The sequence below is a fragment of the Molothrus ater genome, chromosome 2 (assembly GCF_012460135.2).
Source record: "Molothrus ater isolate BHLD 08-10-18 breed brown headed cowbird chromosome 2, BPBGC_Mater_1.1, whole genome shotgun sequence".
NCBI classification, from domain to species: domain Eukaryota; kingdom Metazoa; phylum Chordata; class Aves; order Passeriformes; family Icteridae; genus Molothrus; species Molothrus ater.
In genome coordinates this window covers 112070823-112098525 of record NC_050479.2, presented here as the reverse complement: position 1 = coordinate 112098525, position 27703 = coordinate 112070823, and the positions used below count along the sequence as shown (strand labels likewise).

General features: G+C 49.0%; 2 protein-coding genes and 2 non-coding genes across 6 annotated transcripts in view; 1 reads left to right on the top strand and 3 right to left on the bottom strand.

The window, feature by feature from the left end:
* The window catches only part of MPZL1 (myelin protein zero like 1), a 36472-nt gene extending 28131 nt beyond the window's left edge, over nucleotides 1-8341 (bottom strand). For all 3 annotated transcript variants that reach the window (XM_036382317.2, XM_036382335.2, XM_036382327.2), the window contains exon 1: nucleotides 8239-8341. In XM_036382317.2, coding sequence (XP_036238210.1) covers nucleotides 8239-8314 — 76 coding nt within the window. In that variant the 5' untranslated portion in view covers nucleotides 8315-8341. The remainder of the gene's footprint in view (nucleotides 1-8238) is intronic.
* A 4313-nt stretch (nucleotides 8342-12654) lies between these two features.
* TRNAP-AGG (transfer RNA proline (anticodon AGG)) lies at nucleotides 12655-12726 on the top strand. Its single transcript has one exon. It is a non-coding gene; the product is annotated as a tRNA-Pro (tRNA).
* Nucleotides 12727-13118: 392 nt separating this feature from the next.
* On the bottom strand, nucleotides 13119-13190 carry TRNAP-CGG (transfer RNA proline (anticodon CGG)). The gene has a single exon. It is a non-coding gene; the product is annotated as a tRNA-Pro (tRNA).
* Nucleotides 13191-15256: 2066 nt separating this feature from the next.
* RCSD1 (RCSD domain containing 1) overlaps nucleotides 15257-27703 on the bottom strand; it is a 29065-nt gene continuing 16618 nt past the window's right edge. Inside the window, exons 2-7 of the mRNA XM_036394306.1 lie at nucleotides 23125-23232; nucleotides 20615-20704; nucleotides 19299-19370; nucleotides 17830-18024; nucleotides 16559-17282; nucleotides 15257-15715 (exon numbers count right to left, since the gene is read on the bottom strand). Coding sequence (XP_036250199.1) covers nucleotides 16572-17282; nucleotides 17830-18024; nucleotides 19299-19370; nucleotides 20615-20704; nucleotides 23125-23232 — 1176 coding nt within the window. The 3' untranslated portion in view covers nucleotides 15257-15715; nucleotides 16559-16571. The remainder of the gene's footprint in view (nucleotides 15716-16558; nucleotides 17283-17829; nucleotides 18025-19298; nucleotides 19371-20614; nucleotides 20705-23124; nucleotides 23233-27703) is intronic.

Sequence of the window (27703 nt, the reverse complement as noted above, 5' to 3'; positions counted from 1 at the left end):
ATTTCCACACAAAGAGTTCCTTCACATCATTTAACTTTAACAGAAAAGGTGAACCCGCGCCAGCAGTTCCACCCAGGAGCAAGCCATGGTGTTCTTCATAAGGACAACACCACACAGGCATTAAGAAGCCACGTGTGTCCTTCCCCTCCTCATGGAGGCTGTCCCTGCAGCCCCCCTGTCACCATGATCTTTATGTCTGCACTCCATACATTTACACAGGACACAAAGCAAACAGCTACAGAAACCATGACTAGACAGAGTCACACCAACCAATCTTGACACCTAAGTTTCAAAGCAACGAAAACTAAATTCCATTGCCTCGAAGGAGGACAGAAGAGTTAAATTTCACTCTCAAATGCCAATTCACCAGAACAGCTTTTAGCTGCTGCCACAGCACCTCCCCAGGTTGCCAATCTTGTCAAGTAACCCAGGCTGCTGGAGGAAAGAGAGCTTCCTGTCTCCAGTAACACATTCCTGCAGCTCCAGGAATCAGAAAGCACAGCTGTGACACCCAGCCCATGAACACCTACTGCCTCCTGTCACCATGCTGCTGGAAACCTTCATCCCCCAAGCAGAGACAAGCATCTGCTAAAGAAACATTCACTTTCTCCTGGCCTCTTTGCACATTCAGCTAAGCTCTGCCTGACTCAACAATGAGGGAAAAAATAGCATCTTGTCACCCCAAGTGAAAGGAAAGCAGTTTCACTGAGAAGTCTTGAGCAGGCTGTGGCTGAGCTGTCAAAGCAGACAATAACATCCATGTATCTCAGCCCTCCATACCTCCATGCACCTACTCTGACAGGACTTAAAAGGCAAGTCTCCAGAGCCACCAAACTTTGGTACTTCCTTCTCCTCCCACACCTCAGGGTCAGCCTTTGGTGTGTTCTCATCTGTATGACGCAGAGCTGCTCATTGTTCTGCCAGGGAGCAGCAAAAAAAACCCTATGCTGAGATTTACTTTCAAAGCCCATGCTTTAACCAGAAATTAAGAAGAAGCATGAGAAACAGCAAAAAATGCCTGAGCTCCCTTGCCAGGCAACAGATTTCTTGTTCAGTCCTGAGGAAATAATTTCACTGCTACACCACTCTCTCAACTCTCTCATCTCATAAAACAGAGATGCTTGTAAAGGTGCTCAGAACTACAAACAAGCAATGTAGCTGCACAGCTTCATGCTCCTATTACACAGCATCAGTCATATGTCAGGTTTGGGCAGATACTTAGTCTTGAGGCAAGTAACTTCTAGTTACTTCCAGTACTTTTCCCTGGGGACCACAAAGCAACACTCCCCTGCCTATGCTGCAGGCTGGGACACCAATCAGCAGCTCAGGTACTTTCCAAACCACACATTGCATTTTTCTGCTCAACAGCCCTGAAGTGGTTTTCCTTCCATGCCCAAGTAGGTTTGCAAGTGCTCAAATGCAAGTAAACAGTTCTTGTTGACAAAGCCAAACCAAAAGAGTGGAGAACCCAAAGGGGGCAAGTTAAGTAAAGCTGTTCAAAGTGCAAAGGGTAACTGGAACAGCTGATGGCAGCTGTTCTACCTCTAATCCTGCAATACCAACAGAGTCACTAACAAACACAGCACATTATTTTCTGGGCACAAGGAAAGATGCCAGAAAATGGGAGCACAGATTACAGAAAGCCAGAAAAGATGGAAAAGTCTCCTCGAAATACACCAGATTTTTCCCCACAAATAGGGAATGAAGCTTACTTAACTAAAGATCTGAGAGAAGCTGGGTAAACATCTCAACACATGGCAGAGAGAATAAAAAAAGCATCCCACCATCACAAGCATTTCCTAAAATTGCTATAGCAATCCACTAAAACTGTCACAACTACTAAGGAAATGAGAGTATTAAGGATCAGAAGTTGTAGACTAAAAAACCGCAACGAAACAACAGCAAAACCCAAATCCATGGAGTGGACAGTAGAGACTGAATTATTGCTGGCTGGGACAAAAGCTTCCCTCCAGGCTTTTTTCTTTTTTTGGTTATTAATATCATCTCAAGTGAAACTATGTTAAAAATACCAGTCATGGTGCCAACTGCTGATGGCATGCAGCATCTTTTTGACAAAATCCATCCTTAGCAGCATGGGAACTACTGATTTCCAAAACAAACTAGGCAGTGGATACACAAAGGATGCGGATACACTGTATGTTCATGGGGACTACAGTGCAAAGCCTACATATCAGACACAGGAAGCTGCCCTCTTCCTGACCCTTTTACAGTAACCAATGCAACCAACTCAGTCTATAGACACACATCTGCAAAAGCTGCACTTTGAACCATCCAAGGTATCATTAGCATTCCATGAACAGTCACTCCCACCTGTCATCATTCCTGAACCAGAATCATGTCCATCTCTTGCCAAGTATTGGTATTTCCACCAGCCTGAAAGGTGAGAACAGGATTTTTTTTTTTCCTGTATACAGAGAGACTCAATTAAAACCTCATAAATAAAATCTTACCATTTAACTGAGCAAGAAGAAAAATGAAATTACATCATTGAAGTGATCACCCTCCTCAGCTGACAGGGTATTCATGCAGCCAATCTGTTCTGGTGTGACTAGAGGCTTACTTCAGCAGTTCAAGCCAATCCAAAGCCCTTGGAGGACCAGATTCCTTACTGATCCATGGACTGCTGAACATCTGCAGCCAGCTCTGGCACCAAGCTTGCAGCAATCTCACACTTACTTGCTAACTGAACTGCTGAGCAAACTCATAACCAGCTATAACCTGCAGCAGCACAACCACAAAACCAAAAGGAAAAGCCCATGCTAAATATTTCAAAGCATTGTTCCACAAGAATTTGTCAGTGGTGGTGCCAATTTAAATAGCTCACATGCACAGTCAGAACAAGATGAATCTGATCAGGAACTAATCTGTGTTCAAAACAGCCCTTTCACCATTGTTTTCTTTCAAACCAGACCAACACCCTAGCCCAGTCCACTGGATACTGTTTTGTACAACTGAGGAGGGTTAGGAAGCACCAAGTAGGAGCCTATTCAGCTGGCTTTTCTCAGGAACACTTCTTTTGTGAAGAATTTATGGCCTTCCTTGGAGCACACTACATCACTTTCCCAGTTTACACACGTGGTGATTTCTAGAGCTGTCCCTTGGATTGGAGCAGTGCCTTCCGTCCTGCCAGACCTTGATCTGAACACCTCAAGACATAGAAACCAGTCAGATTTCAAAACTCCTGCTGCAGACACAGCTTTATGGAATTTATTACCAAGTGGGAGCCCTGGTCACCACCTTTCACTTGCACACATTACAAAAACAAGTTACTGAATAACAGGTGGCCTGCAGCCAACTGTAAACGCCTCCAGCAATGGCCATTTCACCCACCTGGAGATGACCTGCCCTGATTTACCCCCATCTCGTGAATTGAAATCACCACCAACCACTGACAACTGCTACACTGCCCAGAGTTTAACCCTCCCTTAAGGATCAGAATCTCAATCTGCTTTGAAACACTGAAGGTAGGGTATAACCAGTGTTTCCAGGCAAGCTCCCTTTGTGCCCCTTAACACCAGTATGTAAAACATCAGTGAATGTACCACAAAGCATCTTTTTCTGCAGGGTTGGAGGAAAGAGAGCTCACAAGAACAACCACAGCCTTCCAGTTTTCCTTATGCACTTTAAGCCAAAACCTAGCAGCAGCACTGAGTGGAAAGTGCCAACTCAACAGATACATAAAAATGCAGGAGCTGAGAGGCACAGCAGCCAAAGGGAACAACAATGTACAAGGACTGTGGGCTAAGCCCAGCAGGCAGCTCAGCCCTGAACAGCCCCTCACTCGCACCCCCAGTGAGGGAAAGAACTCGAGGACTGAGATTAAAACAGTGTGACAGGGAAAGCACAAGCCATCACCCATCAGCTTCCATCAGCAGGCAGGTGTTCACCATCTCCAGGAAAGAAGGGCTGTGTCAGGCATAACAGTGACTTGGAAGAAAAATGCTGTAATTCCAAACAACCCCCTTCCTCCTTTTCCCAGCCTTCATTGCTGACCATGACTTCTGTGGTGCCCTCCCAACTCCTCGTGCACCCCCAGCCCATCTGCTCTCAGGGAGGGGTGACAAACAAAAAAGGCCTTGTGGTGCCCTAAGCCAATGCAAAACAAGTAACCAATGCAAAAAATTGTTATGTTAAATTAATTCTGTCCCAGATTAGTACCAATACATTTATTTGATATAACCATTTCCCTTTTTCTTTTTTTCAAAAGCTTATTCAGGACAAGTAACAGACTAGCCCTTTAAAGATAAAAGAGATTGTGAGGCAAAAACTTTCTTTCAACCTGCTCAGCAAAAAATTGTGATGTTAACCCTGCCTTAGGATGCATTGCCACATCTTCTGTGCTATGGGTACTGCTTACTGTTAAACCCTAATCTGAGTAAACACTTCCTTTTCCACATGACTGCTGTTAGAGATAACAGTGAATCACTGCAATTAGAGTTCCCCAAGTCTCTTTGCTGGCAATAAAGCCAGTTCAAAACTTCTTGTCCTCTCCTGGCACAGCCTTCTCTTACACAAGATATTCACATCCTCTCCATTGTGCTAATCACTTCTTGTGGGGTGCCACTAACCCAGACCACTAAAGTAATACAGACAAACAAACCATACACAACAAAACAAAACAAAAAACAAAGGGATACATAAGGATGTTAATGCTTTCACACACAGAGCTTCCAGCTTTCCGATGTACTCCGAGGATATCCTGAGTTAGCATTCAATAGTTCAAAAAATGTATTTTCTTGCATACCAGGCTGTTTATTTTGTTAATTACATGCAGACATGTTAATGTATGCCATACATGATGAAACCACATCACATCACACCACATTTGGAGAACTCCCACTACAGGGGATAATAATAAGCTGTGGATAGATGACCTGATGATGATCTATATGTCACTTCTCCAGAAAAACAGTAAGTCTTTAGAAACTACTCAGACTAAAATCTTTCAAGACAAACAGCACAGGACAATAACAGGTTTCATTGTTTTGGTCTTCCATCTCAAGTCTGTATGGGACACAGGATATCCAGCACTAGTCAGGACAAGATGGGTCCACAGACAGGCAGTGGAATTGCTGTTTAATACAATTAATTCTAATTCAGACAACAAGCAACACAGCTATGCATGCTATTAGTTACACAAGTAATTGTCAGAGACTGAGACTGTTGGATAGCTGGGGCATCTGTCCATCTTACCTCATTTTATCACCAAAACATTAAGGTACAGACTTTTCAACATATTCAAGAACTTTTTGCTGCTGCTGCAAGCAAGGTGAGCTGAGAGTTTATCCAGCTTTGCTTTGCAGAACCCACTGAGCAGTGCAGGCAAGGCAGTTTTCCCACCTGCAGCATCAGTGGGCTGAGCTTAAAAGGACTAACAGCTTCTGACGGGGGTGACTACAGGAATTCTGACTAAACCTGGCACAGGCACCAAGTGAGCATTGCAACCCTGACTTACACTGTTATTTTCAGGAAACATTTCAAGCAGCAACTGAAATGGGCTGGTGAGCTCAAAGCAGTAACAGGCACTTGAGCTATTTAACATCTCAATGCTCTGCTTGTTACTGACCCATGTAGATGTGCCCACGTGCACTTGTATGAGTGTGTATAAAAGGGGTAGTAGGAGAAAATTAATTTCAAAAATGATCAAGCTTGTTGGTATCAAAAAGAAGAATAAAAAATATCATAATTATTCTTTCTAGTCATATCTATACATTTTTGAGACTATCAGGAGTAATCAGGCACTACCCTCAAGTCAAACACAGGCAGGATACCACTTTAAGTCATAATTACGTGGCTTACAAATGCACAATTGCAAAATACTCCATTTTCTTGATACTCTTGGCTGTTTGCTCCAGGCTCACTCATGCACAGAAGAGATTATACCTAGATTAACAATTTATGCTACAAAATGTCCCCAGAATCACAGACAGCACATTTGACAATGATCCTTCACTCTTACAAGTAAATGAAGCAAAGGGGTTTTCAGATGACTGAGCATAAAGAAGCAAGATGAACTCCTAACCCACACATGCAGGGGCACATATGAAAATAATCCTAGAATTGTGTTATCTGTGCTTAGCTGTGAAGCAACTGGGCTTGGCAGAGCAGGCTGTGGTGTTTAATGGGGCCTGCACAGCAGAGCACCCTGAGCAATATTTCTGTCTCACTGCAGGTTCCTGGCCACAGGAGCAGATCTGCCATGGAGCATATGAAGAGGGAGCAGAGGAGCCACATGTGCAGCACATCACCCAGCCACAGGCCACACCTGAGCGAGGGAACAGCACAGCCCTCTGCAAACACCACTCCTGCCCCTGCCAAAAAAGGCAGGGTTTGATTTCTGAACCTCTCACAAGGGGAAAATCCAGCATGAGGAAAGGGAATGGGAAGAGGGCCCTTGAAAAAACATCAGGAGCCTGAATGGCACAGGCAAGAAAAAATGCACAGTATTGATTATCCAGGATGCCTTAGCACCCCAAACTCAGGGGAAGGTCATCTTTTCCTTCCCATCACCAAATTCCTTTGGGTATGCAAAAGAGGCGAAGAGCCTGCACTCTGATCACTTATTCCCATGTAAAGACGTAAACCTTGCTTTTCACAGCAGACAGGAGGCGTAAGGATGTGCAAGGAGAGAAGAAGCCACAGGACTAAATTCAGACTTCTACAATGATCTACTTCTCCCACCTACCCATAGCATTACTGTAGCTGTACCTTTTGTTGTGATCAGGGGAAAATATGCTTCCTTCTTCTCTTGCCTCCATATGTATTTCCAAAGATCTCAGTTTTACTGTAATATATCCATATTTCACATCTACCTACTTAATCCTAAATACTAAGTCTGTCTCTGAAGATACACAGGAAGCCTTAGCAATCTCTACTTCTTTATTGCAAAATGCACTCACCTTAAATGCAAACAATGCCCTTCGGGAATAGATTTAGGAAGAGGAATAATAATAGGAATTAGATATTAGGAGGAAGTTCTTCACTGTAAGGGTAGGGAAGCACTGGAACAGGTTGACCAGGGAACTCTTGGATGCTCCATTCCTGGCAATGTTCAAGGTCAGGCTGGAAGGGGCTCTGAGCAACCTGGTCTAGTGGACAATGTCCCTGCCCATGGCAGTAGGATTGGAACAAAAGTATCTTTAAGATTTGTTCCAACCCAAACCATTCCAAAATTCTATTAAATAAATTTTAAGCTCCTTACTACTCAGCACAGTTTCTTAATAAACCTCTTCCCAGACAGACTTATGGTTTTACACAGTTTTCCGGACACATGAACTGAGGAGGCATCAGGTTTCTTAATGTCTCCTACTGAGGTACCTTCACAAAGTTTTACCCACTAAGCAAGTACTGCTAACCCAAAATATCCATCATTAGATATTTGGGACATATAATACCAGATATTCCCTCACTGTCCATGCCTAGCATCTACACACATCTACAGTGAGCTGGCGTGGGAAATGCATGTAACTTGTCAAGTCCAAGTGAAGCATGGAACCCTCTAAGAACATAAGCCACAGAAGAGTGAAGCATCACTCTTGCTATTCCTACCACTCCATAGCCTTGTACTCCTCACTGGAAATATTCCAGAACCATCTGGATGCAATCCTGTGCCATGTGCTCTGAGATGACCCTGCCCGAGCAGGGAGGTTGGACCAGATGACCCCACCGTGGTCCCTTCCAACCCGACCCGTTCAGCGATTCTGCACTTACTCTCCACCTATACGAGTCATGAGTGCATCATCCGACTGACACAATTCCCCTCCACCCAAATACTTCACCGCTGACCGAATCAAGCCATTCACCCAGCCCCAGCGTCCCTACTCCTCGGTCACCCCGTGGCTCTCCCAGCAAACGCCACCCGCGTCCCCGGGGGAAGGACCCACGGCAGTGCCCGGTCCCCGGCTGGGCTCGATGATCTCGGGGATCTTTTCCAAGCTAATGGATTCTGCGGAACCAGCGCTGACACGGGGCCGCCGCGCATCACTGCCCTGGCACCGCGGCACCCTGCCCTGCCCACGCCGGCTCCCGGGGGCTTTGTCCCCGCACACCGACCCTTCCCCCGGTGAGGACGGGGGTCCTCGGCCACCGCCAGCCCGGCTCCGAACCGGGTGGGCAGCGAGCAGCAGAGCCGTGCCCTGCCCGCGGAACCGCCCTCAGCCCCGGCAGGGGCGCTGAAGGGCGAACCGGCGGCCGGCCCTCCCTCGCTCCCTGACTCACCGGCGGTGAGGGCGGCGGCGGCGATCAGCAGCCACGCCGCGCAGGGCCGCCCCGCGCTGCCTCCGCCCGCCGCCATCTTCCAGCCGCCGCCTCCCCGCGGCGCCCTCATTGTCCGCCCCCGGCCCCGTGGGCCCGCCCCCTGCCCCCTGCCCCGCCCGCCCATTGGCTGCTGCTGCTGTCATTCACACACACCCCCCGCGCCGCGCTCGCCCCGCCCGCGCCCTGCCCCGCTGCTCCAAGGTGATTGGACAAGAGAGCCATCAGTCAAGTCCAGGTGACCTATGGACGCAGGGAACGCGCTGTCCCGCCCCCCAGCCGGGCGCGCCGCTGGCGCCCCCCCGCGGCCGGCCGGCGGTGCTGCGGAGGGCGCGGGCGCTGCGGGGCCGCTCCCGCCGTTGCATCCCGGGGGACACAGAAACGCTGGATCACAGAATCGCCGAGTCAGCGAGGCTGGGAAAGACCTGTGAGATCATCCAGCCCAACCTATGACCCTACGCCACCATGTCAACTTGACCACGGCACTGACTGCCACGTCCCGCCTTTCCTTAAGCACATCTCCAGCACCTCCCTGGGTGGCCCTTTCCAGTGTCTCATAAACCTTTCCGTGAAGAAATTCCTCCAAATGTCCAACCTGAACCTCCCCTGGTGCAGCTTGAGGCCATGCCCTCCTTGTCCTGTGACTGAAAAGGCCAAACCCCACCTGGCTCATTTCAGACGGTTGTAGAGGGTACCAAGGTCATCCCTGAGCCTCCTTTTCTCCAGGCTGAACATTCCCAGCTCCCTCAGCCATTCCTCACGGGGCTGCCTCGAGCCCTGGCGCTGTGCAACAGTTACCCTGCAGTGCGGGAAGCTTATCCAAGTGCCTTTGGAGGCACGGTACCAACCGTTCCAGCTGGCACTGAACCTGTCTGGACAATCACTGAGAGCCACAGAACTGACAGTCACTTCAGTGGAGTTGTGCTTCCCGTAGCCAAGAACACTCGGGAGCTGTGGGGTGACTGTGGCCCGTAAGGATCACAGCAGTCTCATCACTATGGCGTGGTGTCCCAGCACTCTGAGCTATGGAAGTCTCCTGCTGTGCATCACTCGGCCCAATTTCCAGCAGGGAAGTGGCAGCAGGAGCAGATCCCGGTGCTCATGGAGTGCCCCAATCCCTCTGCCAGCCTTGAGTTCCCCAGGTGCACATTATGGCACCGGTCTGTCCCAAGGAAAGCAGGAGAGCGCTGCTGCAAGCTCGGAGCACAGGCAGAGCTGGCTCCTCCTGCCTCCCCAGCCATCCTGCCTGCTGTTCCCTGCTAACTCAGAGCCTGTTTCGGCGTGCACTGCCTGTAAGCACAAGCTCCTTCAGCACAAGCTCCTTCAGCAGCTCTCCTGCTGCACCAATCGCACAGCCACCTTTGCCTTTCGCCTGAAAATACCTGCTTGGAATTTCCCTAGCCTTGCTGACTGGACTCCCGGCTGCTACACGCCCCCTGAGACCAAGCTTTCATCCTTCCCTCTTCTTCCTGGCTTCTGAGAACCTCTTTGTTGTGCCGTGTTTTCCCAACCCTGCATTTTAAAGAAGTTGCACAAGCTGAGTCATATCTCAGGGCTGTTGCTCACTGCATCCCCGAGCCTCCAGAAGCCTGGGGAGTGCTCTGCTCATCCCAGTGCTCCATGGATGCCACCAGTTTCTCTGCCACTCCCTGGACACCTCATCACATCTGCAGGTGAAAGAGGCCACAGGAAAGGCCACCGTGTGCCATGCTGAGGAGAGCTGTGACAAAGCAAGCCTGCAAAAACACAGGCAGACTATTTTCTTTCCAGCTGTGATGCCAGACATCACCTTAAAATTCTCATGGGATTTAAAATGTAACAGCTTGTGCATCCATTATTTATACCCTAAGGGGAAGCTCTGGAGCACATTCCTCATCTAACTGTTGTACGTGTTTTCTAGAAACTCAGCCTAGCAGAAATCCAGGGCACCTCTTGGGAATAAATATCAACAGCACAGACAACTCTTTGTATTACAGGGAAATATCACCCTGTTTGGTTGGCACCTCATTTGACTTCCCTTGTGGGTGGGTCTTCAGCCAATTCATCAATACCCCTGCTTTCCAAATGGAGCAGAAACTGATAGGCAGTGATAAGACTTTCATTCCAAGCCCTTTTTCCGCAATACTTCCTCTGAGCTCTTCCTTTCCATGGAAACTCTGCCCAACCTTACAGCTCTCCTGGGTGGCTGGAAGTGCTCTTACCAGCATGGAAGCACCTGAGTACTCAGAGTTCACTGCTCACCTCCAGGTCCTTCAGTACTGCACAGTTTAAAACTGTTCAATCCTCTGAAGAGGCCAAGCTTCACCCTTCTGGGTAATTTTGCAAGATAGTAAACCTAAAATTTTTTTTAATTGCATTTTTCTTATTCTCAAATTGACTGTCCTTCACAGAGCTCACATGTTCCCTTTTTGTGTACTAAACCTGATTTGGCCACACACAGCCCTTACCTACCCTGTCCCTTCCCTGACAGAGCTGAGATCACATTGCCAGAGGAGCAGCCCTGACTTCTCTGTTTGTTGTGTAATAACACAGGTGTTCAGTACACAGAACACCTGGGACAATATCTGGTCTACTTACAGCAGAAAATTCTTATCCAGATAGATATGATCAAATTATTCTCTTCTGCTACTTCCAGAGAGGAAACAGGGTGCTGGGACAACTCAATTTGTCCCAGGGAACATATATTGCATCTTCTTCCTTCTTCCTGTGTATGTTAGAAATTCAGACCTTTGTTATCCTTATTATCCTTTGTTTTGGAGAGGTTTCTAGTAGCTTGCAGGATTTTGGTGTTAAAAAAAAGGGGGGTAATAACTTCTAGGAGGAGAAAAACATATATTTAGACTGATTTTACATTTTTAAAGGTTTTGATTGTTTTCTCTTTAGCCTGCATCTCTGTACATCCTAGAAGACTTGTACAGTATACACTGTTTAGTGTGCAAAGATATGCACTCCTGCAAAAAATATCCCACCCAACACACTCATTTTGAATTAGTAATAGAAGAACATGAGAGAAAAAGGAAAAAAAACCCAGGCTCTATTTGCACAAGAAAGCATTGTGTGTCCCTTACAGCAATATTTTTTCTTCTGCAAGCTGGGAGAAACTGTGACTAGCAGATAATGCCACATTCATGTTTACTTTGGTTAAATAGAAACGCGGGGTTTTTTCCAAAACTCAAGAGCTGGCAGCAGCACAGTAATTGCATGCAGACTTTGAAGAGTTTGGGAACTATTTTTCACAGAGTCAGTGTTGTTGAGGCTGGAAGGGACCTCTGGAGATCACCCAGCCCAACCCCTCTGCCAAGGCAGGGTCACCTTGAACAGATTACACAAGGAAATGTCCAGATGGGGTTCAAATGCCTCCAGAGAGGGAGAATCCATGACCTTCCTGGGCAGCTGTTCCAATGCTCTGGCTCATTAGCACAAAGAAGTTCTACCTCATGTTGAGTGGAACTTTTTGTGATTTAATTTGTGGCCACTGCTCCTCATCTTGGCACTGGGCACCACTGAAAAGAGCCTGGCACCATCCTCTTGCCACCTTGAGGTATTTATACATATTGATGAGATCTCCTCTCAGTCTTGTCTTCCATAACTTGGCTTCTTCATCATTTGATTGTGAAGAATGTCTTGGATCACCCACTATGCAAGGATAAGTGTTCTCAGGAAAACTCAGGATAGAAAAGGATGGGAATGATGAGCTATTCCAGTGCTGAATGCATGCTAAAGAACAATTTCAGTCATGATAACCTTTCCTGATAACCTTGATACATAAGAAAGCACATAAAATGGAAGCAATTTGTCTTCCTGTCTCTCCCTCCTACTTTTTGCCTAGCTTGTTGGAATATATTGGACTATAGGCAAAATTAGTTTAGAGGCTGTTACTGTAGAGAGGCAAAAGCCAACGTAACAGTGACCTCCACCCTGACCAACATCAGCGTTCCAAGACTCTCTGTTTAAGCAGCTCTGCATAAAATCATCATCTGTAAGTTAGGAAAGTAACGTTACCACTACTCGGCTGTGGTGCAATTTGAAATTATGGAAATGGAGCACGAATTTCCCCTCACCGCGCCGGGGTTTGTGGCCTGGCTGCCGCGGTCCATGGCTCGCCGCGTACGAGCCGCTTTCACACCCACAGGGATACAGGGCTGCCCCTCAGGAGCCCGGGGAGCGCCGGCAGCTACAGGGAAGCGGCTGTGCCCCCTCCGGGACCGGGAGCAGCGCGGGGATTGGGACAGACCGGAGGTGTAGCCGCAGGGAAGCGGCTGTGCCCCCTCAGGAAGCGGGAGCACTGCGGGAATTAGGACAGGCCGGAGCTGTCCCGGGCAGAAACTGCACAGCGCCATTGAAGTATTCCTCTATAGGGGAAAGAGAGGTCCACATGGCGGCTCGTTGGTCTAGGGGTATGATTCTCGCTTAGGGTGCGAGAGGTCCCGGGTTCAAATCCCGGACGAGCCCAAGTTTTAATTTTTTAATCTTCCTTCTCCGCAGCAGCGGCTCCCGCACACAGCGAAGGGGCACGGAGGGGACTTACAACGAGACCCACACGTTCCTTTTTAGTGCAAGAAAAAGCTTAAAGAACTCACCAAGGACTGGCCGCTCCTCTTCGTCTGGCACCGGGCGTCGCTACTCCCGTTTTTCCCAGGCAGATCCGCCTTCCTCTCCACCGAGGCAGCGCTGCGGGACCGCTCCTCGCCCTTCCGAGCGGCTCAGCCTCGGCACACCGTACCGGCTCGGAGCGCCGTCCCCGCGCGCCCGGTCCCGCTCGCGGCGGCCCTGAGACGCAAAAGCGCAGGAGGCCCCCGCGGCAGCAAAATATGGGAAGGGGGCTTGCGCATCCCCTTCCCCGCGGGCTCGTCCGGGATTTGAACCCGGGACCTCTCGCACCCGAAGCGAGAATCATACCCCTAGACCAACGAGCCGCTCTATTGCTGCTTTCCCAGCTCAGCACTTCACTGCCGTCCCACCTCCTCCCGCCCAGGCCGCTCACGTCAGTGTATGTGGGGGTCGGTCCTTGCCGACCACCGCCGGCGGCTTTTCCCAGCGCTCCGGAATGCACCGCTGCTCTCTCGAACTGCGGAGGCCGCGGCCATTTCTCCCTGCTCGCCCCCTCCGTCACCTTTCCCAGGGTAATCCCTGGCATCGCCCTTCCCCCGACCCTACGGCTCCGCTCGTTAGCGACGGCTCCGCGTGTCCGCGGCGGGGGCAGCGGCCCGCGCGGCGCTCCGCGTGCTTTCCGCCGCGCAGACCCCGTTCCCGCGCTCATCCGAGGGGCGCACGAACAACCCAGCCTTCCCATTCCCATCCCCACTTCCACTGCCATTCCCACTCCCGCTCCATGCGCGGTGGCGCTGGAGGCCGGGCGAGCTCGTTCCTAGGGGACGCGGGGAATGGGACAACCCAACGCCCCCCCCCACCCCCCGTTCCCCAGCGGGTTTGGTTCGTCCTGGGCCGCGCCGTGCGCTGCGCCCCCTGGCGGCGCGGAGGGGTCGCACCGGGTGGGTCCCCGCGTGTCCCGGCGCGCTCGGAGCCTCCCGGGCTCATCCACGGGCAGGACAAACGCCCACGGGAGCCACAGGCATCGCCCTGGGGTTCTGAGCCCACAGCACCCTCCTGGTTTGAATCCCGCTTGTCTCTGATGTGCTCTGTCCTGCTAATGCTCCCTGACATCCTCATGTTTCCACGCCTCTGCATCCCAGACTTTCGTCAAAAAGTCCTACTCCTCCCCCTTCTTCAGTAGTTGCCCTCTCATATTAAATTTAAAATTTGAAGTCCTAATGCCAGTGGAAATCTCACTCTTTTTTTTGCCTGCTGCTACCAGTTCTGTCCATTCTTCCTCAGGCTTCTTCATTTCTCCAGGAGGAAACAAAACACAGATATTTTTGTTTTGCTTTGGTTTTATTCCACCATTTATTTATTCTGTTTCTCCCTCGGATTTCCATCCCCGTGCTCGGGACACACATACACGTTCTCTACACAGGCACACATATATCTGTATGTGCAGTAAGGCACAACCACTCACACCCACTGTGCTGAGAGAAGAAACAGGGGGCAGCCAGCGATTGCAGCCTGCCCTGGAATACAAGCTACAGCAAGCAGATTAAAATGGATTCAAAGGCAACAATGCTCCACAGCATGGCTCAAAAGGGTGTGGAGGTCGTGTCTGCCAACCAGCCCATGATAATTGAGGAGGGCAAGCGCTGCTGGCTCCCAGCAAGCGTGACCTCAGTCCACGTCACAGTATGGACATTTTCTGTGTGGTCAACACAGCTTCAGGCACTGCTGTCAGGAAACTGGTCAAGTGAGGGTCTGACATCCACCTTCCCCCAAATATCCTCCAGATTTAAACTGTAGTGACTGCTAGCCCATGACTTTTAGTAGCTCAAGAGTGAATGCGAATCTAGTACAGGGCACAAGTACTTTGGAGGGACTGGCTGCCCGAGCTTCACCAATTCAGCCAGGCAATGCCAATGGAAATTCAGCCAGCTAAGACTTCTTCTTTGACCAGCACAAAATTAATTGGCTGCTTCCAGGAAGCTGGGATGCTTTCTGTAATGAGTGGCTCTTGGTGGCCACACACCAGAAGTTTCAAAACAGACTAGGTAGGGTTTGGAAGTGAGAAAGACTGATGGACAAGCAGCCCTTCTAAATCTGGACTGGAGCCCAGAGCCAGATAAGAGAACCTGCCCTATTGACCTACTCAGCAAGTCTTTTCTTTGCATACAATCTGCTGGTTGTCATTTTCCACCACACTAAAAGCACCCCAAAGCTGAAGCACACAGGACCTACCAGCCTACCACAGGTGCCTGTTTCACAGATCAGCCCCACTTCAAAGGGATTTTATTTTTATATTTTATATATTTTTATGACCAATGTTCTAGGAGTTTTCCCTGTATGCAGGGTTCACATTGTCTGCTATACAGCACATATGGAGAAAACAAAGCTGTTTCCTATTGTTAAAACATTATTTACTGAAGTTTTTAAACTCAAAGTCCTTTAAAAGAAGCTACCAAAAAGGCAGTGTACATGTATGTATGTATGTAACTGATGAACTTCATCTAAGACCAATGCAGAGGAGAAGAAAAAGACATTTTGGAGCAGGATGAAGAAGCAGAAGGACCATGAGTGGTGGTGGCTGTTGCCTCCAGGACAGTGGGTGTCAGGTCTCTCAGTCCCCATGTATCATCAAGGAACACCAGCCAACACCTGAGTTTTGAACCCTGAAGAGATTGCAAACAGTCTCCTGTTCCAGCTGTCCCAAAACATGATGGTGCAAAGCAGAGAGCCAGAGAGTGGCCACTCAGCTCTGTGATGAGTCTGGACCTCAGGGGATTTCTGCATTCTGCTCCTCTCCTGCCACTGAAGGTTTTCCAGTAGCTTCCATCTCGATCGGGTTAGATGGCTCCTATCCACATGTTAAGTCTCCTCTGCCCTGATTGAGTGTGTCCTTTTGAGAGGGGAAAATAAGTAAGGAAATAATGAAAAATAATCATGAGTCTAAGCAAAGACAGTGCTGGGAAGTCCTGGGGGTACTTTGGTGGTTTCTGTGCTAGGAGGCAAAGGTGAGCTGCAGCCTGACCACGGGAATCCTTCCTTCAGCTGCTCCTTGCCAAACCAAGGAAGCATTTGAAGAGGAGGTGGTTGAGGTGGGACAAGACACATCCTCAGGCATCTGTGGCTATGTCATCAGTGGTTACAGAACACAGAAGGAGGAGCATGGAACAAGGCCTGCTTCAGCCAGTGGAAATCCTCTTTTATTTCAGTGGCAAAGGCCCATGCTTGCATGCTTTCAGAGCTGATCATGAAACTGGTGTGCCCTGGGTTTGCTGGCAAAGCTAACAAGCTAAACACATAGGGAATATACATATATATATATATATATATATGTACACATGTATACATACATGTGCACACATATAAATATTTATATGTAAGGAGTCATATTGATATAGCGTATACATGGCAACTGCTGGGGAAATGTGCATTTTACTGCAAGTACTTTCAGATTGCTTTCAAAACAGCAGTGCAGGAGGGTGCCTGGTGAGCAGAGCCTCTCCATTATACTGAATGCACAATCAGCTTTGCTTCTTTTCCATCCTCTCTGTAACACCCCCCATGAGAGCTGGTTGTTTTGAGTACCCTGCTTCACAGTCTCTGCACGCCTGAGATCTGAGGCTTTGACATATGGGGAGCAGCAAAATCACTGTTGTGTTCTGTCACAGTTGCCATTTTTGCTAACAGCAAAACCCTCAGGTGCCTCAGGAGCCACCATCACGCTGGCCCATCTTACCTGTGTGTCACAGCTACGCTGTGCCCTGGTCCTGCGTGACTGACACTGAAGGCTCGCTGGCAGTCCCTAATCCCACTGCATCCTGCAATGGCTCAGGTGCCAGCGCTGTTTCCTCAGTGTCTGACGTTCTCTGTGTGTCTGTGCTGTCACTGCTTTCCTTTGTTTCACATTCAGCTTCCTCCTTCTCCTTGTCTCCCTTTCCTTGTTCACAGGCAGTGCTTTGCTGCTCTTCTCCCTGGGGACTGTCACACATCTCATTGTTTCCAGAGGGAGGCTGAGGAGAGTTCTCCTCTCCTGGGCCATCATGACACACTTCCTCCTCCTTTGTATTGCCTGTGTTATTCTTGCAAGGAGTAATTTCCTCTGCCTGTTTTTCCCCTTTTCCCCCATCTTCTGATCCACTGGATGCTCTCTTTGACGGGGGCTTCTCATCAGACTCTGCCTGTCTCTTCTGCTCTTTGTTCCCTTTCTCTTCATCCTCTGATCTGCTGGATCCCGTCCTTGATGCTGGCTTCTCATCAGACCCTGCCTGTTTCTTTTGCTCTTTGCTCCCCGTTTCCACCTCCTCTGTCTTGCCATTGGGCCCAAAGACCTCATCTTCCCTGGCACCATTTTCTGGAGAGGACAAGCTGACCCCTAGATCTTCCCCGTCTCCGTACTCGGACAGAGATCTTCGGAACCTCCGGGAGGGAGGCCGGCGCTTTATGGATCCTCGCGTCCGCACCTGGGGGGCAGGGAAAGCAGACAGTAAAGCCGTCAAGAGAGGGGCAGTGGAAAGCAGGAAACCACAACAGAGGAAAATGCCACTGGATGTACCAGCCTTTTCTGCTCTTGGCAGATTGAGGAAGGAGTCTGAACTCCAGCTAGTGATGGTCAATGCAGGTTATAGCTCCTCACTTAAGTGCTGAGCGCTCTGGTGACACCTGTGAAACTGAGAAACTCTGTGTGGCTCCCCAAACTGAGCCTCAGCCACCTCAGACATTTGCTGGCGTGTGGCACCACCAGCTCACAGCACCCCCTGGCACCCTCCACCCCGTTACTGCCAAGCTGAGGTGACTGAGGCCTGCCCCTCCATCCCTTCCTTCCCACACACTGGCAGAGAGGAGACTCCACACAGCTGCACTGAAAGGCTGTTTGGAACCTGCTGCACTTTCTTGGCCACAAATACACAGCCTTACAGCAGGACTGAGGGCTCAGCCTCCTCTTCCTCCTCATCCCCAGGCAATAAGCAAACCTTGTGGAATGGAGAAGTCCTAGCACATATTGCCTACCTTGTTGTAGAACTGCAGCTGAGTGCTCTCTGGGGGCTGATCAAAGCTGACTGGTGTCTCGCTGGGCTGGGACTGGGTCCCTGGGCTGGTGGGCGTTGAGGGAGGCGTGCTGAACGGAGAAACCAGGACTTTCATCCCAGGGCTTTTGGGAGACACTCCCGGCAGCAGAGCAGCTGGAGCAAAAGCCAGATTGGCCTGCAATGAAAAACGCCTATCAGGAGCATGCGGGACAGCAGCGTGTGCTACACACAACAGCCACACAGGGGAACCCCTGCCCTGCCACATCTCTCAGCTGTCACAAGCCACAGACCTCCTGGCTGTGCGTTCCTCCTGGTGACACTGTCAACAAACAAGCCTGGGCAGAGAAGCTGTGACTGGACATTTGTCCTTCCCTGGCAGCTGGAACTCAGGACATGTTCTTTTGTCATCCTGAGGCCTTTTGGATTTTTCCAGTGACCCAGCCAATACACCACAGTGCAGTGGCTGAGCTGGCAGAAAATCTGAACAAGCAGCCAGCAATGGTTCAAGATTTAACCCTCCTTCATGTGCCCAACAGGAGCTTGCATTTTCCAGCCTGATCTTGCAGAATGACCTGTGCAGCTGTGAGAAGACCATGGAAAGCAGCGAGCTTGTGATTAACTGTGGCAAAACATTTCCTGCTGGCCTCTCACTGGGAAGCTCCCCTAGGCAAATGTCCTTGGGTGCATCAGGAGGGACAGTACTATGAATAGGCTCAGGTTTTGTCAGGGTGGCCAGGAGGCTCTGGAGTGACACGTGCTGCTGGGACAGGCAGCTGGCAGGGGCAGGGCACTCTGTCTTCAGGCCATCGAGTGCTGAGCTGCCCTCAGCAGCACAGATCAGGCACCACGGAAGCACAAAAAAGTGCTGGGTGTGCTGTGTGTAGCTGCAGGAATCCAGAGAAGGGAAGTGCAGTGCAGAGCTTCCAGGCACACACTGGGCAGCCAGAGCCTGGAGCACACGCCCCACTGCCAGGATTGTCACTGCCTGTGCTCGAGGCCAGCTCCCCAGTGGAGTGCAGGGGACTCAAGTGAGTGACACTGCTGTGAGGAAAGAGCTGGAGGAAGTCTCAGCCAGGGCTTCCCTCACTTTCTCTCAAGAGCTGCACTTAAATTGAGGCTCCTGCCCCTGCTCAGGCAGCGCTGCTGCCATGCCCATGCCCAGCCATGTACTCCACAGATCCAAATGATCCTGATCCATGCATGCTTATGGGCACACCTGGGGATCACTGGACTGCCTCTGGTGCCCATTACCATTACCAGACTTGTTCTGCCTTCCCCTTTGTGTGTGGTGGGGCTGGATCCTCCCCAGTGAGGCCCTGCTTACCTGGCTGTCACCCCTGGCTCCTGCATCCCTTTCCCCTCTGGCTGCTCTGCAAAGGAAGTAGCTGTGACCAATGCCAGTCAGTTTTAATTTGCTGGGGAAGCCATGTGGGCTCTGCCAGGACCTACCTGCAGCTTTTCAATCATGGGTGAACTTTTCACCTTGACCTTGGGAATGGGGCAAGCATTTGGCGACCGCTTCTGCAAAACAGAATGAAACAGGAGAACATCACAGTGTAGTGGGTGGAAAAGAGGAAATACAATAAAGGCAGAAAACTTGGAAGAGATAAGCAGAAACTGCTTGTTGGGAAGCAAATGAAGCTTCATATAGTGCTCCAACACAAAAGTTTCTTTTTCTTCATTCCTGACCCCGTTCTCCTTTTGCTATCTAGCCATCCTAGGGCTAGATACATGAACCCCTCTTCTGGGCAAAAAGGGCTGCTGTCTGAAGAGTCTGAGTTAGGTGATGTGGAATGGCTCTGCTCCTACATTGCCTTCATTAAAGTATCTAGCCTGTGGCACGGTTTCTCCTGATATTATTTCAGGACCAGGCAGATTAAAATTCTACCTCCTAAAACCTTTATGTTGGCAAATATTGTGAACTTTCTGCAACGGGAAAGACTTTCTGCCACCACTTGAGTAACCAAGTTAAAGGATATCCAATTAGTATAAGCAGGAAGGGCCTAAATGGCAGGAAAGGTAGAGCTATGAAAAGGCTGGAAGCAGTTTGAGAAAGAGAGAGCATTGCTTTGAGAAGGGGCATATTGCTTTTTTCAGAAAAGGAAGGGATCTAACATTTTAAAATTTAATGTTCCTTAGGCATGGAGGCAGCAAGAGCCTGTAGCTCACAGATAAGAAGGACAAAGAACTACCTGCTTGTTAAGGGCAGGTGACAATGTGAAATTTGGTGGGTAGACCTCATACTCTGAAATACCAAAAGACAGAAGTGACGAAAGGGGGCCTGAGTGTAAAATTTCCTAAGTAGCAGCCAGCTTACTGGGACCTGCTAATTCAAGGGTCCTAAAGAAATATTCTGTGGGTATTGCCAACAAACCCCCTCTTCACTCTGGATTAATTATTCCCTTTTCTTGAAGATGGAAAAATCTCGTGAGTAGAACTACTACCCTATTATGCTCAACAAACAGCATGGGTGCTCCCTGTTCAAACCTACTAAATATCAGTGGTAACTGGATGGATCCACCAGTGTGCCAAGGGTGAAAACAAAAGCAGTAGAAATGGGCTGTGCATCCATGCTGCAGGAGCAGGGAACAGCATGGAGCTGACTCTGGGTCAGTACATGTGTGAGAGCAGGGGCAGGTTTGCTGCTGCCTGATTGATGGCTCTGACTGCACAGCCTGACCTCTCTGCCACCTCCAAACTCATGTCTCAGGAGAGAACAGGCTGCAGAGAGGAAAGACCTTGTTCCCTGTTAAATTGATACTCACTTGCTCATCATTGTCACTTGTCTCAGTTTTGTGGGAATACAAGGGAAGGGAGCAGGGTGGTTTCCTCCGAGTTGGCTTATGTGGTGGTACCTAAGAGAAGAAAACAACCAACTCAGCAGCAGGGAAATCAGGTTTCTTAAAAAGGAAGTGAAATTCAAGCACCAAAGGGCATGCTGTGTGAGTGACCTGCTCATGAGGCAGGGCTCAGCCTGCCCAAATGAGTCATCCAAAGGCAGCAAAAGATGGTATTAGCACATGGCTGTGCTTGAGGCATGTAGAGCCCAGTTCTAGTGCTGGAAGAGTAGTTTTTATCTTTTTCTTTGTGCAACACACACTCTTCTAAGCTGTGGAGGGTGGAGAAGCCTTCCCAGAAACTTTTTCTGCAAAGCGTCCTCCTGGAAACCCCCTCACACAGGAGAGATTGTTACTGTTCTTTCCTGTCATTACCAGGACTTCCTCTCAATGAGTCTCAGCTGCCTAGTTCAAGATTTCCAACTTTATGTCTGATATATTTTTGGGGCAAAAACAAGAATTCTGACTCGTTAGAATTTCAGCTCCATTCGTTTCTCTTGAATGACATAAAGCACTGCACAGGGACAAGGCCTCAGCTGCAACCTTAAATTTGACTAAGAAACAAATTCTCCAGAGAGGAAGGAACAAGGCAACTTAATGGCAGGGACACTGATTCCTTCTGAATGTCCTTGGGCTCTCAGAACTAAGAGAGAGCTCCCTAGGAAGGAGGGATGCATAGCACATAACTATTGCTCTGATCTTGCAGCCAAGCTGTCTCTATTTTTATGCCATGTTTGTAGTCTCCTGCCAAGCTGTTAACACACTTTTCATGTGTTAAAAATAATAATCCAAAATAACTGGCTAATATCTGTAATCTTGGATAATATGCACAATAAATAAATAAAATAAATAATATATTTGCATAATTTTGTTACCTTCTCGCAGGCTGGCATGTGGGCATGGATTATGGCATCTTTGCCCTCCTCTCTACAGTTGGCTGTCTCGGAGGACCTGTGGACCTGATGTCACTTAAATTCTGTAGGTGCTGCACCCAGCCATGGCACTGCTGCATCTCTAAGCAGCCCAGGGCAGCCCTGCCCTAGTCCTTGTGTCATGCCAGGAAGCAATAATGTGTCTTGTGGAAACTCCACCATTCTGCAACCATGAAATGCTGCGCTGTGCCACAGTGGATGTGCCAGAGGTTCCCTGGTTGATAGGATTCCCCTATGCTGGCATGGGCCAAGCAAGGGTTAAAGAACATCCCTTGGGTCATTAATCTGAAGCCAGCTTGAGAAAGCTGGTGGGGAAGTGACAGATGGCTCAGAGAGGAAAGACAGGAAACTTTGTGCTCCCCTGTCTCTGGAGAAAATGAGTTTCTCTGCACTGTGAGGCTCCTCCACGCTGCCCTGGCTTGGGAGCAGCAGAGGTCTGCAGATAACACAGGAGAGGTCTGGGAACTTTCTGCCTTCTGAAGGGTGAGGGACTTAGTGCAATTAAATCCCATACCTTCAGAAGAGGAAATTACTGTAATGGGATGGACTGAGTGGTGTGCTGGTGACTGGAGGGAAAAAACCAGAGCTTGGGAAAAGACTGGCTATTCCCATCCTGGGAGTGCTAATCTCTGATAGATGATGGCATGCCAGCCCTGCAGGGCAGACGTCACCACTGCATCCAGCCAGAGACAGGAGGGGTGACAGGGAGGATACCCTTAGGCCAGGCTGGGATCCAGAGCTGAGGGGCAAAGGGAGCAGCTCAGTTTCAAAAGGTACCATTTTGAATTTTTGCTTCTAAAAGAAAAAGGCATAGTGATATAGGAGGCTCTCTGAAAATGTCCTCCTTTCATAAATAACCCTGACTATTCCTTTCTTCCTAAGAGAGGTATTCTAGTGTTTTGCTTAGCTGGAGAAAGTCAGCATGTGAGGCAGTGCTTGGCATAGTGAGATTTCATTAAAATAGAATTCAGCATGATAGAGATAGGCACAGAGTCTGAAATATCATTGGGAAGAGGCAGTGAAGGTGAGTAAAGAGGCAGCTTTCTCTCAGTCCTACACAGAAGTAATAACCTGGAGGAAATTTCCTTTTGTGAACGAGGTGCTGATGACATGCCACTGGCTGCTACACTTCATCACCTGTTGTGTCTTTTCCCATCAATATTGGCTATTTCATTATTCACTGCTGCTGTCTGCCCACAAAAGGCAGCCCAAACAGGACATGCATGCACTGCTGTCTGCAGCTGTTGGGTAAATCTGTGCACCTTTCCAAGCTCTGCAATGTCTTGGTTAGTGTCTCTCCCAAGACATGGCTCTAGCAAAACACTCATCCACCAATCAGCAATGCATGGAAGATACAGCCCCAGCTTGCATTGCACGAGGAGATGAATCCTTTGTGCAGATCCAAAGTCAAGGTGGATTCATGCTCAGATCACTGATGCTCCAGCAGGAAGAGACAAGTGATTAACTTCCCACTCATTTCCTGCTGGTGGCTGCAGAGCACCTTACCTCTTTTCCAGGGATACTGGCTGCTTGCTCTTTGAACTTCCCTGCTAGCTGAGCCACTGAGGGTGATGCTGACTTGTCCACCTCTGAGTTGGTCTCTGCTGGCCTGTTCTGGAACAAGAAGTTGTGAGTGAAGGTTGGGAAAAGCAAGCCTGTGTATGTGTTACAAAGTTCAAAAGTAAGCAAGGACTTGAAGCAGAGTTTCTCACATCTGGCATCAATCAGCCAGCCTGAGAGCAAGAGTTTTTGGAAGATGGGATTTAGCAGCATTTTCAAATATCCCAGAAAACCAGGAATTCATGCAGAGCCTTTCAGCTCCAGCTGAAAAGCCTACACTCAGTACTTTTCAATGGAAGCAAACCAGGTGTCTCAGGCCAAGTGTCTGCTCCTTTTATCCTTGCAGTGAGCAGATGGAGCAGGCAGTAATGTACATCCCTATACACATCCTCAGCCCTCTCATACCCTTGTTACTGCCCTGGTCACCTATCAGCCTTGCTTTTCCTGTGGTTCTGCTGGGAGAAGCCATTCCCAGTCCTCACAGCAAGCCAACATCTGCTTGGAGATGTGTCCCGTGCTGCTCTGCTTTTTTCTCAGTGAAATACTGAGGTGGGTGAGGGGGAAGGAGGAAATACCACGGTTGAGAGAAGCCTCCCCTCCCCTGGGTCAACAGCAAGCTGAGAAGCAGAAGGCTTGTGCTGGAGTCTGGATGATGCAGCTCTTCCCACACCACACTGCCCTGGTGTCATCCCACATTCACCTTGTTTACTTTGCTATGTGTCTATTGAGCAGTGTGAATAGAAAGCCTTGAAATCAAAGATGTTAAAGGAAACCTTTGTTCTTCATCTCTACTATCTGATGCTGGGGAAACCAAACCAGAGGAACTGAGAATAACTAACCAACAATTGTTATTCCAACCAGGAATAACAAGCCTGATTCTGTTAGAGGTGGAGAGCTCAGAACAAGAAACCAGGCTGCAAACCATCAGTAAGGAACCTCACACCTCCCAGCTCCCTGTACCACCACCATGAACCCATGACTAGCACCACATTTCTCACCCCACCGCCTCAGTGTCCTTTCTGTTTCTCAGTTTTTGTTTGCATCATGGAGAAAAGCCTTTCCCTTTCTCAGAGAGCTGTAAATAAATACTCCCAATAAATGTTATCTTCTTTCTCCTAGGCCCACAATCCCCTGTAGGTGTCTGCCATTCCCTGTAAAATTTCCCATACACTTTGGAATAGCTTTCCTGAATCCAAGGAAGTCATATCAAGCTGTCTCATCCCAGTGACCTTCACACACCTTCCCCTCATCTTTTCACCTTTCACTGGAGTAATTACAGGCAGGGAAAGTGGCAGATAATGGAATGGAAGAAAGAGTGAGGTAAGCAGATCAGCAGGGCAACCTTCTGCACATGAAGAATGATGGCTGGGCTAAGTGGGGAGGGACACCAGTTCCAAGATGCAGGTTATGTCTCCCTGCTGTGAAGGGAGGGCAGGCTGGAAAGAGGAAGGAGTAAAGAATGAACCTGGAGAATGCAAGATGGCCTGGGAGACTTGGCTCCTCATATCAGCTCCCAGGATACCTGGGCATGGCAGAATGGACACCTGAAGTAAGGACTCAGCTGAAACCGAGCAGCTGCAAGTGCTCTGTCTGTGGCAGAAAGGCTGCCTCCCTCGTAATCCATTTTATCTCCAAGAGCTTCTTTCACAGCCCTTTGCCTTTTCCCAGAAAAGACACTGAACTTCCTCTTGGCTTCTCTGACCTCTTGTTTTCGGGGTGAATTTTTCCTTTCTTTCTCTTTCTTTTCACTTCAGTCTGCAAACACAGCTGCCTTTCTTTGATCAGAGCTGGGAGGCCAGCAGGGTTCCATGGGTGTCTTGTGCTGGCGGCTCCTGCGGGCGCGGGGCGCGGGGCCGGGGCGCAGGAAGCTCTGAACATGCCATTCTAAGATTAGCACCAGTAGCCCACGGGGCTGTGTCCTCCAGAAACTGCCAGCTGCAGACTCTCCCATTACAGAAAATAAAGAACAGGAAAGGATCCTTACTCAGATCCCTTCTGGCAGTTACACTGCTGCGCTGTACTGCTGTTTTCTACAACTTTTTTTCTGCCCCAGGTGATGTGCCAGGCTTTGTGTCTTCTGGTCAAAGGAAGGTGTTGTATTTGGGTACAAAAAGTTCCCTTCCTTGCACTGCAAGGAGAACATGATTCCTCTGAGTTCCAGGAGCTGGGCTGGCAGTCTCCCTCTCCTCCTTCCCACCACTGTGAGGAAGATGGGAAGCCTCATTTTATCACTTTCAACCCAGAGCCCTCAGCCTCTTCCACACCTAAGACTAAGACATCTGTTTCTCTCACCCCAGAGCTCAGTGCTGGCTCTCTCCTGCCCCACAATATTAATTATGCAATCTTTCCCATTCCTGGTCATGCTGCCCACCTTGGTGAAATAACCCACCACTACTTTTCTAAATGGTTATGAGAAGTAGCTCTGTTCCTTTTCTCTCTCTCTTTTTCTATAACAGTGAAATTATTCAGACATGATTTTTGTGCTTTTTGCAATCAACTGCTGATTCTTTTCCTTTTCAGAAGAAAAGCATGGTCAGCCTGCATGGGCTAAAACCACTGAGCTAAGGTTAAAGGCTTAGTCCATCAGTAATTTGGTGACTGATATTCTGAGATTTTTTGCTGTTCCATAAAAATAAGCATTGTATGTTCTGAAAAATATCAGACAGAGCTGTAAACGGGAATTTAATTATACCATCAATGTAAGCATGGCACTGTCTGCAAAAAAAGGAAGTGCAACTACCAAGTTCTCTGTAAGGAGTTTGTTTCACTTTTCTATTCCAAATAAATTTATAAAAGTGAGTAAATTTGAAAACGATTTTCAAAACCATGTTTCTTCATCTGCTTTTAAAACTGAGCCTAGTCCCTGTTAGCACTGGGGAAGAAAGTTCTGCATTTATCTGCATCTGACGTACAAATGTGCCAGTTTGAGTCCCCCAACCTCTCATTCCTTATGCATCAGAGTCCTTGCCTCTATTGTGAGAGCAGAACTGCCCACCAACCCCTGGCTCTGCAGATTGTGTGAAGGGAGGCCACTGTTTTTAGCACAGATCCTGCTCCTCTCACAGGCTGCCTGTGGGTCCACTGGATCTCCACAGGAATGACCTGCTCCACGAGGTCCCCACAGAAATGTCCCATCAGGTACCTGGTTTGAAAAGAGGAAAGTTCTACTGGCTGTCATTCAGTGCAGAGTATGGCTAAACACCAGCTGAGTAACAGCAGAGATCCACACTTCCCTAATCTCCCTTCCCTCCCCTACGAATCCTCTGACTCATCTGCTTTTGCAGGTAGGACATTTTGGCCAGATGGATCACCTTTTATCTGAGAAACCCCACAGCACCTTGCAAGGCTGGAGTATTCAGCAGCTATGAAATCAGTGATGGTTACACAAATTTTGGTACTGGTCCTGTGCAACTATCAGCCCAATTCTCATGCAGCTGCATCTACACAGTTGAGGCCAGTCCTTCTCAAGTTTTGAAAATATCCTGTTTTCAAAAATGCTTCACAGGAATGATTCCATGCAGCCTGTTCTCACACCAGCCCATCATGCCAGATCCTGTGCTCACACAAGTGCTGCAAAGCTCCCCTGTGACTCTCATAGGGATCTTTTCATTGCTGCACACACAATCTACCTCAGCAACAGCAAATAAGGCAAAAATAATTTTAAACACAGTGTCTCGGAGGCAGATACAATAAGGTATCCAAGACTCAGGGCCAGTGTCTTGATTACAGATTCAGAAAGGGTGATATTCAGCACCCAGTGCTGCACCATGAGAAGGGAGTTGTCAGTATGCTAGAGGAAAACAAGAAGGTGTCAGTTTTTGGGGCACAGTTTCATAAGCCCTGGGCTTCAGACAGCTTATGTTTCCAACCACTCATTCTCCCCTGACCTTTCCTTTCCCCCTTCCCCCCTCCCCCGCACCTGTGTGAGTTTGTGGGGCTGTGCTGTAAACTGGATCACTGAAATGATCTGGGCCTAAAATACACCCCTTAACTCTTTACAGGGTTATTTTTAACCCGGATCATTTCAGCCTTGCAGTTCACAGCATGGCCCACCACGTGCTTGCCCTGCTGTAGTGGAAAGGGAGGGAGAGGTGACAGGGGCAGCCTAAAGCACAGAGGAGAGGGCTGGAGCTTTAACTGCTCCAGCCAGAGCCTGAGGAAATTACATCCCTCTGTGTCCTCCTGTTCTGATAAGACAGAAAAATCCTATTTTTGCATGCCTGCTGGTAGAGGCTGGGCTGGTCTGTAGTGAAACCGGTGTTTCACCCTGCAGTCTGTTGCCACCCACCCAAGGTGCAGCAAAGTCTAGGCCATGACCTGTGAGCCACCACAGGGAGCACATCACTGGTAAGAAATTGCCATTAAGCACCCACAAAACACCCATAGATACCGTGTCAGCCATCCCCAGCAGCCTCTGCTTCAAATAACAGCAGCCACAAAGTGTAAGCACGTTCTCTTTGCTGCATGGCAGAGGCCAAGCTCTACACCTGTAGCACCTGCTCAGCTAAGGAAGGGAAGGGGGATG